Source organism: Lampetra planeri, chromosome 48 (genome assembly GCF_965212315.1).
Source record: "Lampetra planeri chromosome 48, kcLamPlan1.2.h2, whole genome shotgun sequence".
NCBI lineage: Eukaryota > Metazoa > Chordata > Hyperoartia > Petromyzontiformes > Petromyzontidae > Lampetra > Lampetra planeri.
This window is the reverse complement of record NC_136154.1, coordinates 6,794,586-6,813,168: the sequence shown is the minus strand read 5'-3', so window position 1 is coordinate 6,813,168 and position 18,583 is coordinate 6,794,586. Positions and strand designations below refer to the sequence as shown.

Here is an 18,583-nt window from a genome sequence, read left to right as displayed (position 1 = left end):
CGCAGGAATGTTTGTTTATTACACGCTTTTATTCAACTCACTCTGTTGTATCCTCAAATCTTGCAACTCAAATTTAACCTACTTCCCAACGTGGTATAGACTGCAAACTTGGTATACTTATGTCATACTGATGACAAGACCTGGTTTTCACCTGAGGACGGCTGCTTGCGTTGTGGCCGAAACGTCGTGAGAATTTATTTTATTATGTTTTATTTTTATTATTTTATTACTTCCCTTCTACGTGACTTTACCGAAAGAACCAAGAAGATGAATCCCTGCAGTCACGAAAGCTTTAAATCGAAATTTAAATACCATATTCTATCATTAAAAAAAAACAAATATTTTTAAACATATTTTTTTTATGTTTCGGCTTGGGTCTAATTGTCCACGGTCAACTGACGTTGGCTGGTAAATCAGCACGGTCCCCTTACGTTATGGCAAGCTTCGGGGTCCACTTCCTGGAGTCGTTGAGTTCTTCCATTATTAGTACGGTTACATTTCATTAAAGCGTGTTTTTAAAAAAGTTTTTAAAAATATTATTAATTTTGTGTTAAAGTGACCTCGTGCCCTTTGGTTTTTTTCGGTAAAGTCACGCAGGTAAAAAAATAAAATAAAGCAACTAAATTTTATTTGATATTTTATTTTAAATTTTATTTTATTTAAAAATGTATTTTAAATTTCATTTAATTTTAATTTTATTTCATTTAAAATGTTATTTAATTTTTTTACCTACGTGACTTTGCCGAAAAAACCAAAGAGTATGAATCCTTGCAGTCACGAAAGCTTCAAATCTAGAAGAAACCTCGGTGCCTCCTAGCCTCAATGCTACCACCGTGCGGTTTGTCCCTGTTCGCTGGAATCGATACGGTCGATTCTGATCGCGATTAAACCACCTTCATTCACGTCTCCAACACAAGAGGAATCGATTCCCCACGCTTCAAGAATCGACACGCGCGTTAAGAAACGCGGTAGGAATCGAACCACATCCGTTCACTAAGTTAGTATCGAGGAATCGATTCGACCCATACACACACGTTTCCAATGCGTTACGGATTTTATTCTCTTCGATTAAAAATCTACAAATAATTAATCTTTGGCAAAGGGACGACAGCCATCGACTCTTGATCGATTTTCTTTCATTTTTTTACAATCGAGCGGACGAAACGACCGCGCGCGCGCGAGTGAAGGGGCGAGGTGGTGGTGGGGGAGGGGGGGGGCTCCTCGCCTAGTTTCCCCGCGGGCCGCCTCGCGCCCTCCCCGGGTAGGGAGAGGAGGCCCGAGTGCCTCCCCCCCCTGTTCTTTCCCGGGGTACCCCCGGTCAGTCATGTACAAGAGTCGCATGGCAGAGTTCGGGCCAGACTCAGGAGGGAGAGTCAAGGTGAGGGCGCGGGGCGAGACGCGCGGAGCCAGTAGCAGCAGAATCAGCAGCAGCATCAGCAGCAGCATCATCAGCAGCAGCACCATCAGCAGCAGCACCATCAGCAGCAGCACCATCAGCAGAATCAGAAGCATCATGAGTAGCAGCATCAGCAGCAGAATCAGCAGCATCATCATTAGCAGCAGCAGAATCAGCAGTAGCAGCAGCATCATCAGCATCATCAGCAGCAGCAGCAGAATCATCATCAGCAGCAGCAGCATCATCAGCATCATCAGCAGCAGCAGCAGAATCATCATCAGCAGCATCAGCAGCAGCAGAATCAACAGCAGCAGCAGAATCAGCAGCAGCAGCAGCAGCATCATCAGCAGCATCAGCAGAAGCAGCATCATCATTAGCAGCAGCAGCATCATCAGCAGCAGAATCAGCAGCAGCATCATCATTAGCAGCAGCATCATCATCAGCAGAATCAGCAGCATCATCAGCAGCAGCACCATCATCAGCATCATCAGTAGCAGCATCATCATTAGCAGTAGCAGCAGCAGCATCAGCAGCAGAATCAGCAGCATCATCAGTAGCAGCATCATCATTAGCAGTAGCAGCATCATCATTAGCAGCAGCATCATCAGCATCATCAGCAGCGTTAGCATCAGCAGCAGCATCATCAACAGCATCAGCAGCAGAAGCAGCAGCATCAGCAGCAGAAGCAGCAGCATCAGCAGCAGCATCAGCAGCATCATTAGCAGCAGCATCAGCAGCATCATCATTAGCAGCAGCATCAGCAGCATCAGCAGCATCAGCAGCATCATCATCAGCAGCATCATCATCAGCAGCAGCATCAGCGGCAGTAGCATCATCGGCAGAATCGGCAGCAGCAGCAACATCACCAACCACCATCACCACCACCACCACCATCACCAATCACTATCACCAACAGCATCATCAGCATCATCAGTATCAGCAATATCAGCAGGATCATCATCAGCAACATTGTTCATATCAGCAGCAGTGTCATCGGCAGCATCACCAACATTCATTGATTAGCAGCATCAGCATCAATACAACTTGCATGGATTATAGAAGCGAAGGACTGATGGGTGAGTGTGTGGGTGGGTGAGTGTGTGGGTGAGTGTGTGGGTGGGTGTGTGGGTGGGTGAGTGTGTGGGTGAGTGTGTGGGTGAGTGTGTGGGTGTGTGAGTGGGTGGGTGAGGGTGTGGGTGAGTGAGTGTGTGAGTGGGTGAGTGTATGGGTGTGTGAGTGGGTAGGTGAGTGTGTGGGTGAGTGTGTGGGTGAGTGTATGAGTGAGTGTGTGGGTGTGTGAGTGGGTGGGTGAGTGTGTAGGTCGGTGAGTGTGTGGATGTGTGAGTGGGTGAGTGTATGGGTGTGTGAGTAGGTGGGTAAGTGTGTGGATGTGTGGGTGGGTGAGTGTGTGGGTGGGTGAGTGAGTGTGTGGGTGAGTTTGTGGGCACAGCAGTCAAACCCCCAGCACCTGGGTCTGTCCCGTGACCTCCTCCTGCACCTAGCCTGGCACAGCAGTCAACCCACGGCACCTGGGTCTGTCCTGTGACCTGCACCTAGCCTGGCACAGCAGTCAACCCACAGCACCTGGGTCTGTCCCGTGACCTCCTCCTGCACCTAGCCTGGCACAGCAGTCAACCCACGGCACCTGGGTCTGTCCTGTGACCTCCTGCACCTAGCCTGGCACAGCAGTCAACCCACAGCACCTGGGTCTGTCCCGTGACCTCCTCCTGCACCTAGCCTGGCACAGCAGTCAAACTCATAGCACCTGGGTCTATCCCGTGACCTCCTGCACCTAGCCTGGCACAAGCGCCGTGGTGACGTCACGCCCACTTGGTGGCTGCTGCTGCTGTTGTGGTTGTTGTGGTGGTGGTTGTTGTTTAACAGAGCATGGCGGTGGTTGTTGCGGTGATCGTGGTGGTTGTTGTTGGTGGTTGTGGTTTAACAGGGCATGGTGGTGGTTGTGGTGGTTGTTGTTGGTTGTTGGTGGTTGTGGTTGTTTAACAAGGCACGGCGGTGGTCGTGGTGGTTGTTGTTGGTGGTTGTGGTGGTGGTTGTTGTTTAACAGGGCATGGCGGTGGTTGTTGCGGTGGTCGTGGTGGTTGTTGTTGGTGGTTGTTGTTGGTGGTTGTGGTGGATGTTGGTTGTTTAACAGGGCATGGCGGTGGTTGTGGTGGTGGTCGTGGTGGTTGTGGTAGTTGTTGTTGGTTGTGGTGGTTGTGGTTGTTTAACAGGACATGGCGGTGGTTGTTGCGGTGGTTGTGGTGGTTGTTGCGGTGGTTGTGGTGGTTGTGGTTGTTGGTTGTTGTGGTTGTTGTTTAACAGGGCATGGCGGTGGTTGTGGTGGTGGTCGTGGTGGTTGTTGTTGGTGGTTGCGGTGGTGGTGGTTGTTGTTTAACAGGGCATGGCGGTGGTTGTTGCGGTGGTCGTGGTGGTTGTGGTTGTTGTTGGTGGTCGTGGTGGTTGTGGTTGTTGTTGGTGGTCGTGGTTGGTTAACAGGACATGGCGGTGGTTGTTGCGGTGGTTGTTGCGGTGGTTGTGGTGGTTGTGGTTGTTGTGGTTGTATAACAGGACATGGCGGTGGTTGTTGCGGTGGTTGTGGTGGTTGTTGTTGGTTGTTGTTGGTGGTTGTGGTTGTTTAACAGGGCATGGCGGTGGTTGTTGCGGTGGTTGTGGTGGTTGTTGTTGGTTGTTGTTGGTGGTTGTGGTTGTTTAACAGGGCATGGCGGTGGTTGTTGCGGTGGTTGTGGTTGTGGTGGTTGTGATTGCTGTTGGTGGTTGTGGTGGTGATTGTGGTGTTTGTGGTTGTTGCGGTGGTTGTGGTGGCTGGCAGGGCGTGACGATCGTGAAGCCGCTGGTGTACGGCAACACGGCGCGCTACTTCGGCAAGAAGCGAGACGAGGACGGGCACACGCACCAGTGGACGGTCTATGTGAAGCCCTTCAAGAACGAGGTGCGGGGAGACACGCGGGGAGACACGGAGAGACACGGGGAGACATGGGGAGACACGGGGAGACGTGGGGACACGTGGGGAGACACGGGGAGACATGGGGAGACATGGGGGCACGCGGGGAGACACGGGGAGACACAGGGAGACACGGGGAGACACGGGGAGACGTGGGGAGACACGGGGAGACGCGGGGAGACACGGGGAGACGTGGGGAGACGCGGGGAGACACGGGGAGATACGGGGAGACGCGGGAGACGCGGGGAGACACGGGGAGACGTGGGGAGACGCGGGGAGACGCGGGGAGACGCGGGGAGACGCGGGGAGACGTGGGGAGACACGGGGACACGCGGGGAGACGCGGGGAGACGCGGGGAGACACGGGGAGACACACGGAGACACGGGGACACGCGGGGAGACACGGGGACACACGGGGAGACACGGGGAGACATGGGGGCACGCGGGGAGACGCGGGGAGACACACGGAGACACGGGGAGACGCGGGGAGACGCGGGGAGACGCGGGGAGACACGGGGAGACACGGGGAGACGTGGGGAGACACGGGGAGACACGGGGAGACGTGGGGAGACACGGTGACACGCGGGGAGACACGGGGAGACACGGGGAGACGTGGGGAGACACGGCGAGACGTGGGGAGACACGGGGAGACACGGGGAGACACGGGGAGACGTGGGGAGACGTGGGGAGACACGGGGACATGGGGACACGCGGGGAGACACGGGGAGACACGCGGGGAGACACGGGGAGACATGCGGGGAGACACGGGGAGACACGGAGACACGGGGACACGCGGGGAGACACGGGGAGACACGCGGGGAGACGCGGGGAGACATGCGGGGAGACACGGGGAGACACGGGGAGACACGGGGAGACACGCGGGGAGACACGGGGAGACATGCGGGGAGACACGGGGAGACACGGGGAGACACGGGGAGACACGGGGAGACGGGTAGATGCGGGGAGACACGGGGACACATGGGGACACGCAGGGAGACCCACACATCAGTGTGTGCGTCTTTGTCTTTGGGGTGCGGTGGTGATAGCGGTCAGCGCTACGCTGCGCTACGAACCCGGCGACCCGAGTTCGGTCCTGGGCCTCCCCTAGGTCGACTCGGCCTCAAACGAGTACCTGGTGCGGTGTGTAGTAAACATCGCCACTGGGGAGACAAAGGCGGCCGGGCGTGGTGCTGGCCACCCACCCCCTCTGTGTGCCACTTTGCCGGTATTTGTAGGTGCTGCTACTCGCTAACAGCACTTGCCCCGACAGTCTGTTCAGGCTACACGGGGGACCTTTGTCTTTGTGTCTTTGTGTCTGTGTCTGCAGGATATGTCAACGTACATTAAAAAGATTCAGTTCAAGCTGCATGAAAGCTACGCTAACCCACTCAGAGGTCACTCACCACTCGCTCACCACGCACTCACCACTCACTCATTACACACTCACCACTCACTCACCACTCACTCACCACTCACTCATTCACTCACTCACCACTCACTCACCACGCACGCACCCACTCATCCACCCACCCACTCACTCATTCATTACACACTCACTCACCACGCACTCACCACTCACTCACCCACTCACTCACCCACCCACTCACCCACACACTCACTCACCCACCCACCCACTCACTCACTCATTCATCACTCACTCACACTACTCACTCACCACTCACTCACTCACCACTCACTCATTACACACTCACCACTCACTCACCACGCACTCACGCACTCACTCACCACTCACTCACCACGCACTCACCACTCACTCATTACACACTGACCACTCACTCACCACTCACTCACCACTCACTCACCACTCACTCATTCACTCACTCACCACTCACTCACCACGCACGCACCCACTCATCCACCCACCCACTCACTCATTCATTACACACTCACTCACCACTCACTCACCACTCACTCACCCACTCACTCACCCACCCACTCACTCACTCACCCACCCACTCACTCATTCATCACTCACTCACACTACTCACTCACCACTCACTCACTCACCACTCACTCACCACTCATTACTCACTCACCACTCACTCACCACTCACTCATTACACACTGACCACTCACTCACCACTCACTCACCACTCACTCACCACGCACGCACCACTCACTCACCACGCACTCACTCACTCACCACTCACTCACCACTCACTCACCACTCACTCATTACACACTTACCACTCACTCACCACTCACTCACCACTCACTCATCACTCACTCATTCACTCACTCACCACTCACTCACCACTCACTCACCACGCACTCACCACTCATTCATTACACACTCACCACTCACTCACCACTCACTCACTCACCACTCACTCACCACTCACTCATTCACTCACTCACCACTCACCCACCACTCATTCATTCACTCACTCACCACTCACTCACCACGCACGCACCACTCACTCATTCATTACACACTCACTCGTCACTCACTCGCCATTCACCACTCACTCATTACACACTCACCACTCACTACTCACTCACCACACCCCACTCACTCACCACTCACTGACTACTCACTCACCACTCACCAATCACTCACTGTATATATCTATGCGTATATGTATGTGTCTCTCTGTGTCTCTCTGCGTCTCTGTATCTATCTCTGTGTCTCTGTAACGATTTCTGTTTCTCTGTGTCTGTCTCTCCGTCTTTGTCTCTCCGTGTCTCTCTGTCTGTCTCTCTGTGTGTCTCTCTGTCTCTGTCTCTCTGTGTGTCTCTCTGTGTCTCTCCGTCTCTGTCTCTCCGTGTCTCTCTGTCTTTCTGTGTGTCTGTGGAGTGGTGACATAGCAGCCCTATGTATATCTCTCTCTCCGTGTCTCTCTGTCTCTGTCTCTCTGTGTGTCTCTTTGTCTCTGTGTGTCTCTGTCTCTCTGTGTGTCTCTGTCTCTGTGTGTGTCTCTGCGTGTGTCTCCGTGTGTCTGTGTAGTGGTGACAAAACCGCCCTATGTATATCTCTCTCTCCATGTCTCTCCATGTCTGTCTGTGTGTGTGTCTGTGTCTCTCTGTGTGTCTGTGTCTCTGCGTGTGTCTCTGCGTGTGTCTCCGTGTGTCTGTGTAGTGGTGACAAAGCCGCCCTATGAGATCACAGAGACAGGCTGGGGCGAGTTTGAGGTCATCATCAAAATATTCTTCATTGACCCCAACGAGAGGCCGGTGAGAGAGACAGTGTCACGCGAGACTCACAGAGACACGCAGAGACACGCAGAGACACGCAGAGACTCACAGAGACACGCAGAGACTCACAGAGACACGCAGAGACACGCAGAGACTCACAGAGACACGCAGAGACCCAATCATGGAGACTCGGGGTGTAGAGACTCGGGGTGTAGTAGAGACTCGGGGTGTAGTAGAGACTCGGGGTGTAGAGACTCAGGGTGTCGTAGAGACTCAGGGTCTAGTAGAGACTCGGGGTCTAGTAGAGACTCGGGGTGTAGTAGAGACTCAGGGTGTCGTAGAGACTCGGGGTGTAGTAGAGACTCGGGGTGTAGAGACTCAGGGTGTAGTAGAGACTCAGGGTCTAGTAGAGACTCGGGGTGTAGTAGAGACTCAGGGTCTAGTAGAGACTCGGGGTCTAGTAGAGACTCAGGGTGTAAAGACTCGGGGTGTAGAGACTCAGGGTGTAGTAGAGACTCAGGGTCTAGTAGAGACTCGGGTCTAGTAGAGACTCAGGGTGTAGAGACTCGGGGTGTAGAGACTCAGGGTGTAGTAGAGACTCAGGGTCTAGTAGAGACTCGGGTCTAGTAGAGACTCAGGGTCTAGTAGAGACTCGGGGTGTAGAGACTCAGGGTGTAGTAGAGACTCAGGGTCTAGTAGAGACTCGGGTCTAGTAGAGACTCAGGGTGTAGAGACTCGGGGTGTAGAGACTCAGGGTGTAGTAGAGACTCAGGGTCTAGTAGAGACTCGGGGTGTAGAGACTCAGGGTCTAGTAGAGACTCAGGGTGTAGAGACTCAGGGTCTAGTAGAGACTCAGGGTCTAGTAGAGACTCAGGGTCTAGTAGAGACTCAGGGTCTAGTAGAGACTCGGGGTGTAGAGACTCAGGGTCTAGTAGAGACTCAGGGTGTAGAGACTCAGGGTGTAGTAGAGACTCAGGGTCTAGTAGAGACTCGGGTCTAGTAGAGACTCAGGGTGTAGAGACTCGGGGTGTAGAGACTCAGGGTGTAGTAGAGACTCAGGGTCTAGTAGAGACTCGGGGTGTAGAGACTCAGGGTCTAGTAGAGACTCAGGGTGTAGAGACTCAGGGTCTAGTAGAGACTCAGGGTCTAGTAGAGACTCAGGGTCTAGTAGAGACTCAGGGTCTAGTAGAGACTCGGGGTGTAGAGACTCAGGGTCTAGTAGAGACTCAGGGTCTAGTAGAGACTCAGGGTCTAGTAGAGACTCAGGGTCTAGTAGAGACTCAGGGTCTAGTAGAGACTCAGGGTCTAGTAGAGACTCAGGGTGTAGTAGAGACTCAGGGTGTAGAGACTCAGGGTGTAGTAGAGACTCAGGGTCTAGTAGAGACTCAGGGTCTAGTAGAGACTCGGGGTCTAGTAGAGACTCGGGGTGTTGTAGAGACTCGGGGTCTAGTAGAGACTCAGGGTCTAGTAGAGACTCGGGGTCTAGTAGAGACTCGGGGTCTAGTAGAGACTCGGGGTCTAGTAGAGACTCAGGGTCTAGTAGAGACTCAGGGTGTAGTAGAGACTCAGGGTGTAGAGACTCAGGGTGTAGAGACTCAGGGTGTAGAGACTCAGGGTGTAGTAGAGACTCAGGGTCTAGTAGAGACTCGGGGTGTAGAGACTCAGGGTCTAGTAGAGACTCGGGGTGTAGAGACTCAGGGTCTAGTAGAGACTAAGGGTCTAGTAGAGACTCAGGGTCTAGTAGAGACTCGGGGTGTAGAGACTCAGGGTCTAGTAGAGACTCGGGGTCTAGTAGAGACTCAGGGTCTAGTAGAGACTCAGGGTCTAGTAGAGACTCGGGGTGTAGAGACTCGGGGTCTAGTAGAGACTCAGGGTCTAGTAGAGACTCGGGGTGTTGTAGAGACTCGGGGTGTAGAGACTCAGGGTCTAGTAGAGACTAAGGGTCTAGTAGAGACTCGGGGTGTTGTAGAGACTCGGGGTCTAGTAGAGACTCAGGGTCTAGTAGAGACTCGGGGTGTAGAGACTCGGGGTGTAGAGACTCGGGGTCTAGTAGAGACTCAGGGTGTAGTAGAGACTCAGGGTCTAGTAGAGACTCAGGGTCTAGTAGAGACTCAGGGTCTAGTAGAGACTCAGGGTGTAGAGACTCGGGGTGTAGAGACTCGGGGTCTAGTAGAGACTCAGGGTGTAGTAGAGACTCGGGGTCTAGTAGAGACTCGGGGTCTAGTAGAGACTCGGGGTGTAGAGACTCAGGGTGTAGAGACTCGGGGTGTAGAGACTCAGGGTCTAGTAGAGACTCGGGGTGTAGAGACTCGGGGTCTAGTAGAGACTCGGGGTCTAGTAGAGACTCGGGGTGTAGAGACTCAGGGTCTAGTAGAGACTCGGGGTGTTGTAGAGACTCGGGGTCTAGTAGAGACTCGGGGTGTAGAGACTCAGGGTGTAGAGACTCAGGGTGTAGTAGAGACTCAGGGTCTAGTAGAGACTCAGGGTCTAGTAGAGACTCGGGGTCTAGTAGAGACTCGGGGTCTAGTAGAGACTCAGGGTCTAGTAGAGACTCAGGGTCTAGTAGAGCCTCAGGGTGTAGTAGAGACTCAGGGTGTAGAGACTCAGGGTGTAGAGACTCAGGGTGTAGAGACTCAGGGTGTAGTAGAGACTCAGGGTCTAGTAGAGACTCGGGGTGTAGAGACTCAGGGTCTAGTAGAGACTCGGGGTGTAGAGACTCAGGGTCTAGTAGAGACTAAGGGTCTAGTAGAGACTCAGGGTCTAGTAGAGACTCGGGGTGTAGAGACTCAGGGTCTAGTAGAGACTCGGGGTCTAGTAGAGACTCAGGGTCTAGTAGAGACTCAGGGTCTAGTAGAGACTCGGGGTGTAGAGACTCGGGGTCTAGTAGAGACTCAGGGTCTAGTAGAGACTCGGGGTGTTGTAGAGACTCGGGGTGTAGAGACTCAGGGTCTAGTAGAGACTAAGGGTCTAGTAGAGACTCGGGGTGTTGTAGAGACTCGGGGTCTAGTAGAGACTCAGGGTCTAGTAGAGACTCGGGGTGTAGAGACTCGGGGTGTAGAGACTCGGGGTCTAGTAGAGACTCAGGGTGTAGTAGAGACTCAGGGTCTAGTAGAGACTCAGGGTCTAGTAGAGACTCAGGGTCTAGTAGAGACTCAGGGTGTAGAGACTCGGGGTGTAGAGACTCGGGGTGTAGAGACTCGGGGTCTAGTAGAGACTCAGGGTGTAGTAGAGACTCGGGGTCTAGTAGAGACTCGGGGTCTAGTAGAGACTCGGGGTGTAGAGACTCAGGGTGTAGAGACTCGGGGTGTAGAGACTCAGGGTCTAGTAAAGACTCGGGGTGTAGAGACTCGGGGTCTAGTAGAGACTCGGGGTCTAGTAGAGACTCGGGGTGTAGAGACTCAGGGTCTAGTAGAGACTCGGGGTGTTGTAGAGACTCGGGGTCTAGTAGAGACTCGGGGTGTAGAGACTCAGGGTCTAGTAGAGACTCAGGGTGTAGAGACTCGGGGTCTAGTAGAGACTCGGGGTGTAGAGACTCAGGGTCTAGTAGAGACTCAGGGTCTAGTAGAGACTCAGGGTGTAGTAGAGACTCGGGGTCTAGTAGAGACTCGGGGTGTAGTAGAGACTCGGGGTCTAGTAGAGACTCGGGGTGTAGAGACTCGGGGTGTAGAGACTCGGGGTGTAGAGACTCAGGGTGTAGTAGAGACTCAGGGTCTAGTAGAGACTCAGGGTCTAGTAGAGACTCGGGGTCTAGTAGAGACTCGGGGTCTAGTAGAGACTCAGGGTGTAGAGACTCGGGGTGTAGAGACTCAGGGTCTAGTAGAGACTCGGGGTGTTGTAGAGACTCGGGTGTAGAGACTCAGGGTCTAGTAGAGACTCGGGGTGTAGAGACTCAGGGTGTAGTAGAGACTCGGGGTGTAGAGACTCGGGGTGTAGAGACTCGGGGTGTAGAGACTCAGGGTCTAGTAGAGACTCGGGGTGTTGTAGAGACTCGGGGTGTAGAGACTCAGGGTCTAGTAGAGACTCGGGGTGTAGAGACTCGGGGTGTAGAGACTCAGGGTGTTGTAGAGACTCAGGGTCTAGTAGAGACTCAGGGTCTAGTAGAGACTCGGGGTGTAGAGACTCGGGGTGTAGAGACTCGGGTGTAGTAGAGACTCGGGGTGTAGAGACTCAGGGTCTAGTAGAGACTCGGGGTGTAGAGACTCGGAGTGTAGAGACTCGGGGAGTCCGGGTCTGGGCATCTTGCGACTCGCCCATTGTGAGCCTGTGCGGTTGTGACGCTGTGCTGCAGGTGACGCTGTACCACCTCCTCAAACTCTTCCAATCGGACACCACCAGCAACGTGCTGACAGGGAAGAAGTGCCTCGTGTCGGAGTTCTACGATGAGATGGTGAGGGAGACCGAGCGGGTCTTAGGGTCAGGGTGAGACTCAGGGAGACCGAGCGGATCTTAGGGTCAGAGAGAGACTCAGAGTGAGACTCGGGGAGACCGGGTCTCAGGGTCAGAGTGAGACTCGGGGAGACCGGGTCTCAGGGTCAGGGTGAGACTCAGAGTGAGACTCAGGGAGACTGGGTCTCAGGGTCAGAGAGAGACTCGGGGAGACCGGGTCTCAGGGTCAGGGTGAGACTCAGGGAGACCGGGTCTCAGGGTCAGGGTGAGACTCAGGATCAGAGTGAGACTCAGGGAGACCGGGTCTCATGGTCAGAGTGAGTCTCAGGGAGACCGGGTCTCAGGGTCAGAGCGAGACTCGGGGAGACTGGGTCTCAGGGTCAGAGTGAGACTCACGGAGATCGGGTCTCATGGTGAGAGTGAGACTCAGGGAGACTGGGTCTCAGGGTCAGAGTGAGACTCAGGGAGACCGGGTCTCAGGGTCAGGGTGAGACTCAGAGTCAGAGTGAGTCTCAGGGTCAGAGTAAGACACACGGAGACCCACAGAGACCCACAGAAATCCACGGAGACCCACGGTGGGTCTCCGTGGATCTGGGTCTCTGTGGGTCTCCGTGGGTCTCCGTGGGTCTCTGTGGGTCTCTGTGGGTCTCCGTGGGTCTCCGTGGGTCTGGGTCTCTGTGGGTCTCTGTGGGTCTCCGTGGGTCTGGGTCTCTGTGGGTCTCTGTGGGTCTCTGTGGGTCTATGTGGGTCTTTGTGGGTCTCTGTGGGTCTCTGTGGGTCTCTCTGAGTCTCTGTGGGTTTCTGTGGGTCTCTGTGGGTCTCCGTGGGTCTGGGTCTCTGTGGGTCTCTGTGGGTCTCTGTGGGTCTCCGTGGATCTCTATGGGTCTCTGTGGGTCTCTGTGGGTCTCCGTGGGTCTCTGTGGGTCTCTGTGGGTCTCCGTGGATCTCCGTGGGTCTCTGTGGGTCTCTGTGGGTCTCTGTAGGTCTCTGTGGGTCTCTGTGGGTCTCTGTGGGTCTCCGTGGGTCTCCGTGGGTCTCCGTGGATTTCTGTGGGTCTCTGTGGGTCTCCGTGGGTCTGGGTCTCTGTGGGTCTCTGTGGGTCTCCGTGGGTCTCCGTGGGTCTCTGTGGGTCTCCGTGGATCTCTATGGGTCTCTGTGGATCTCTGTGTATCTCTGGTTTGAGAATATTTGGCTGCTGCTATAAATATCCACGCGATAAGCCACCGCTCGTTGGAGCTGCTATCAGTTGTAATGGCCAGGGGTCACGGGGCCTTAGCTGGCAACAATAAAAAATTAACCCGTAAAAACAAAGTTTTTCACTATAAATCCTTTATATGCGTGGCGGCTAGAGTCCTCTCGTCCTCTGGCTTGAGATGGCTGCCACCTATGGGTCAGATGATTGCTTGCCACCATTAAGCAATTGGTAATTAAATATATATTTTTTTTCCTAAAAGTGGAAAATTTTGGGAAAAAATTTTCACGAAAATAAATTGTCACCCACAACGAGTCTGTGTGCAAAATGTCAGCTCGATTGGATCACGGGAAGTGGGTTAAAAAACGACCAAAAGATTTGCACGGTCGTAAGCGCGCAAGCAAGCAAGCAAGTGAACTTTTAATATAAAGGATTTAAAAACGAGCGCGTGGTCTAGTTGCGGTCTGCGTGTCTCCGCATCTCCCCAGATCTTCCAGGACCCCACGGCGATGATGCAGCAGCTCCTCACGACGTCTCGGCAACTCACTCTCGGAGCTCACAAGCACGAGACGGACTGTGGGTGACGCACGCACACTCGTACCTACATGCACGCACACACCTACACACGCACACACACTCGCACCTACACACCTACTCACAACTACGCATACACTCACACACGCTCGTACACACACCTACACACTCGCACACACACACACCTACACACTCGCACACCTACACACTCGCACACACGCACACACACACACCCCTACACACACACACCTGCTGGCAGGAGGTCACTTACACACCTACACACTAATAAAGATCCCCCGTGTAGCCTTAACGGACTGTCGGAGCAAATGTTCTTAGCGAGCACCTACGAAGGCCACGCACCAGGTACTCGTTTGAGGCCGAGTCGACCTAGGGGAGGCCCAGGACCGGTTCAGATAATCGTGTTGGACGTGAGCGGGAACCTCGTGTTGCCAGGTTCATAGCGCAGCGCGCAAACCACCCCCCTCTCCCCCTCCCCTCTCTCCCCCTCCCTCTCCCCCCCCCCTCTCCCTCCCCTCTCCCCCCCCCTCTCCCTCCCCCCTCTCTCTCCCCCCCCTCTCTCCCTCCCCCCTCTCTCTATCTCTCCTCCCCCTCTCTCCCCCCACTCTCTCCCCTCCCCTCTCTCCCCCTCCCCTCTCTCCCCCTCCCCTCTATCCCCCCCCCCTCTCTCCCCCTCCCCTCTATCCCCCCGCCTCTCTCCCCCTCCCCTCTATCCCCCCCCCTCTCTCCCCCTCCCCTCTATCCCCCCCCCCTCTCTCCCCCCCCCCTCTCTCTCCCCCCCCCTCTCCCTCCCCCCTCTCTCTATCTCTCCTCCCCCTCTCTCCCCCCACTCTCTCCCCTCCCCTCTCTCCCCCTCCCCTCTCTCCCCCTCCCCTCTATCCCCCCCCCTCTCTCCCCCTCCCCTCTATCCCCCCCGCCTCTCTCCCCCTCCCCTCTATCCCCCCCCCTCTCTCCCCCTCCCCTCTATCCCCCCCCCTCTCTCCCCCCCCCCCCCTCTCTCTCCCCCCCCCTCTCCCTCCCCCCTCTCTCTATCTCTCCTCCCCCTCTCTCCCCCCACTCTCTCCCCTCCCCTCTCTCCCCCTCCCCTCTATCCCCCCTCTCTCCCTCCCCTCTCCCCTCTCTCTCCCTCCCCCGTCTCTCCTCTCCCCCCTCTCTTCCCCCTTTCCCCCCTTCTGCCCCCCCCTCTCCCCCTCTCTCTCCCTCCCCTCTCCCCCCTCTCTCCCTCCCCCGTCTCTCCTCTCCCCCCTCTCTTCCCCCTTTCCCCCCTTCTGCCCCCCCCCCTCTCCCCCTCTCTCCCTCCCCTCTATCCCCCGTCTCTCCCCGTCTCTCCCCCCTCCCTCTCTCCCTCCCCTCTCCCCCCTCTCTCCCCCCTCTCTCCCTCCCCTCTCTCCCCCCTCTCTCCCCCCCCTCTCCCTCCCCCCTCTCTCCCTCCCCTCTCCCCCCTCTCCCCCTCCCCTATATCTCCCCGCCTCTCCCCCCTCTCTCTCCCCCCCTCTCTCTCCCTCTCCTCTCCCCCCCCCTGCCCCCCCCTCCCCCCTCTCCCCCCCTCTCTCCCCCCCCTCTCCCTCCCCCCTCTCTCCCTCCCCTCTCCCCCTCCCCTATATCTCCCCGCCTCTCCCCTCTCTCCCCCCCCTCTCCCCCCTCTCTCTCCCTCTCCTCTCCCCCCCCTGCCCCCCCTCTCCCCCCCTCTCTCTCCCTCCCCCTCTCTCTATCTCTCCTCCCCCTCTCTCCCTCCCCCCTCTCTCCCTCCCGTCTCCCCCCTCTCTCTCCCCCCTCTCTCTCCCCCCCTCTCTCTCCCCCCTCTCTCTCCCCCCCTCTCTCCTCCCCCTCTCCCCCCTCTCCCTCCCCCCCCTCTCCCCCCTCTCTCCCCCCCCCCCCTCTCTCCTCTCCCCCCTCTCTCTCCCTCTGCCCCCCCTCTCTCCCCCGCCCCCCTCTCCCCCTCCCCGCCCTCCCCGCTAGTCATGGAGTTGGAGCTGCGCACGAGGGAGCGCCTGGAGGCTGCTCGCCGCAAGATCAGCGAGGAGATCTCCCAGGCCAAGGAGAGGCTGCAGACGTCGCGCGAGGCCATCGCCTACTTCCGGGACGCGGCGCGCCGCCTCGACTCGCACGAGCACGCGGAGAGAGCCAAGGAGAGCTAAGGGGGGGAGAGATGGGGGAGCTAGGGGGAGCTAGGGGGAGAGCTAGAGACCCACAGACTCATCACAGAGACCCACAGACTCACCACACTGAGACCCACAGAGACCCACAGACTCATCACGAGCACGCGGAGAGAGCCAAGTAGAGCTAAGGGGGGGGAGAGATGGGGGAGCGCTACAGAGACCCACAGACTCATCACAGAGACCCACAGACTCATCACAGAGACCCACAGACTCGTCACCCCACAGACTCACCACACAAAATCACCACACAGAGACCCACAGACTCACCACACAGAGACCCACAGACTCACAACGCAGAGACCCACAGACTCGTCACACTTTTCAAAGAAGCTCTCCAGCGACGCTTGTTTTTTACTCATTCTGGCTAGGGGTTAGCAGCTTGTGGGCTTACCAAAACCGCGGCCGAGACAAAACACGAACGGAAGTGGTAAATCAAACAATGGGGGCGGTGGCCACTCACGGACTCACCACTCGCCTCCTGCGGTGCGGCCGGGTTCCTAACGGGCCACGGAAGCGAGATTTGGGGGTTTAAAATGAAGAATATCGGAGTTTTTTTTGAGTCCTAAAAGCTACCTGGTCTAGTGTATAGCAGTACAGTGTAGTGTATAGTCGTATAGCAGTGTAGTGTATAGCAGTGTAGTGTATAGCAGTGTAGTGTATAGTAGTGTAGTGTATAGTAGTGTATAGTGTAGTGTATAGTAGTGTATAGTAGTGTAGTGTATAGTGTAGTGTATAGCAGTGTAGTATATAGTGTAGTGTATAGTAGTGTAGTGTATAGTGTAGTGTATAGTGTAGTGTATAGTAGTGCATAGTGTAGTGTATAGTGTAGTGTATAGTAGTGTAGGGTATAGTAGTGTAGTGTGTAGTGTATAGTGTAGTGTAGTGTGTAGTGTATAGTGTATAGTAGTGTAGTGTATAGTAGTGTAGGGTGTATAGTAGTGTAGTGTATAGTAGTGTAGGGTATAGTAGTGTAGTGTATAGTAGTGTAGGGTATAGTAGTGTAGTGTATAGTAGTGTAGTGTGTAGTGTATAGTGGAGTGTATAGTAGTGTATAGTGTAGTGTATAGTATGAATCCATGCAGTCACGAAAGCTTTAAATCGAAATTCACCCCTGTATAATGATAATATAACGACGACGATGATGATGAACCCGAGATGGTTTTTGTTTGTTACACTTTGTCGGCGATCAGTCCACACTTTTAACAACGAACTCCACGCAAATTTTCGTCGCTAAAATCCCACCAAACAAAATGGCCGACGGCCGCCATTACCCGCTTCTCCCGCCGATGGGGAAGCTGCTCGTTTTAAAACGTCGCGTTTTGTTTTTAGAAAGAACGAGAAAGTTTCGCGAGCTTAATAGTCTACGAGGGGGAGGAGGGGGTTGCTCTCGTGCCTTGTGGCGTTTTCGAACTCTTTGGACGTGAACGCCGGATAATGCGCGATTCTTTTTTTCGCCGTTCGAAAACAAATAAACGCTCGCATCGAAAATGTCTCAAAAAAACGAATAAAAGATAGAACCCCCAGGTGTGGATCTCGCTTAACATTTTATCTGATTTCGCGCCAACGGCTCCTGAACGGCATCGCACAAACGCGTATGTGTGTGTGGCTCTTAAACTCGAGAATTGGGGGCTTTAAAATTACGACTCTTGGGAGTTTTTTGCGTCTTAAAAACTACCTGGATACTAAATTTCAGCTCCCTACCTTGCCGGCAAGTCAACCCCCTCGAAATTCTTGAGGCCACGTACAGATGAAGGTCTTTATTCACATCGCAGATAGATTTTCTCTCTCCTGTTACTGGTAGGGACCTCCTGGTTACACCAGCCCACAGGGGATTATTGTGTCCGTCGTGCAGGGAGGGGCTGGGTGGGGAGGGAGGGGCTGGGTGGGGAGGGGCTGGGTGGGTGGGGAGTGGGCTGGGTGGGGAGTGGGCTGGGTGGGGAGGGGCTGGGTGGGGCGGGGTGGGGAGGGTGGGGAGGGGCTGGGTGGGTGGGGAGTGGGCTGGGTGGGGAGGGGCTGGGTGGGGAGGGTGGGGAGGGGCTGGATGGGGAGGGTGGGGAGTGGGTGGGGAGGGTGGGGAGGGGCTGGGTGGCGAGGGTGGGGAGGGTGGGGAGGGGCTGGGTGGGGAGGGTGGGGCTGGTTGGGGAGGGGCTGGTCACCCCGTGGTGCCCTTATAAAACGCAACGTTTAACCTCCTCACGCCGGCTTGTGCCCGCCCTCACAGTCGACCATATTTGCGGAATACACCACGCCGCCATTGACCCTGGCCATTGACCGAGCAACCCAACGTTCCTACCATCTCCCTCCGCAGCAGGAATGTGTTTTTGTGTCCTAAAACCGACCTGCGCCACCAAATGTCAGCTGTCTTCCTTGTCGGCAGGTAACCCCCTCGAGATTTTTGAGACCGCGTGCACGCCAAGGTCTTCATTGACGTCGAAGATATTCGCTCTCCGCGCTGTTTGCGTTCCCGTGGTCGTCAACATTCGGTCGCGCGGGTCAATGTCTGCCGGTAGTAGCCAGGAGGACCAAATCGCAGCGTTCCAAGCGTTCGCTCTCCCGCCGTCTCGCTCGCTCCGCCCCGGCGATCGCTGCGCGTCGAATTGACGCGTCGAGTTGAACCGATTCTCGTCGAGGAGCTGCGGATCGTCAGCGAGCGCCGGGCGCTGCCGGGATGCTACGATGCTACTTTTACATCTACACTGAAACATCTACAACTGCTTGTTACGTTCGTTGCCCCACCCCCTCCCCCGCACCACCGATTAGCAACGCTCGGCTCACGTACGG

At 55.5% G+C, this 18,583-nt stretch overlaps 1 protein-coding gene across 1 annotated transcript; it reads left to right on the top strand.

Moving 5' to 3' along the window:
• Nucleotides 1–989: 989 nt before the first annotated feature.
• Nucleotides 990–17,325, top strand: YEATS4 (YEATS domain containing 4). Its single transcript, XM_078615651.1, has 7 exons — nucleotides 990–1,378; nucleotides 4,227–4,346; nucleotides 5,685–5,751; nucleotides 7,458–7,552; nucleotides 11,802–11,900; nucleotides 13,580–13,667; nucleotides 15,603–17,325. The coding sequence occupies exons 1-7, from the start codon at nucleotides 1,325–1,327 to the stop codon at nucleotides 15,779–15,781; spliced, it is 702 nt and encodes a 233-aa protein (XP_078471777.1). The 5' UTR covers nucleotides 990–1,324; the 3' UTR covers nucleotides 15,782–17,325.
• The last annotated feature ends 1,258 nt before the right edge of the window (nucleotides 17,326–18,583 follow it).

Coding starts and splice junctions, on each gene's coding strand:
- YEATS4 (XM_078615651.1), top strand. CDS start 1,325: ATGTACAAGAGTCGCATGGCAGAGTTCGGGCCAGACTCAGGAGGGAGA. Junction 1,379..4,226: donor ACTCAGGAGGGAGAGTCAAG/GTGAGGGCGCGG, acceptor GGTGGCTGGCAG/GGCGTGACGATCGTGAAGCC. Junction 5,752..7,457: donor CTACGCTAACCCACTCAGAG/GTCACTCACCAC, acceptor GTGTCTGTGTAG/TGGTGACAAAGCCGCCCTAT.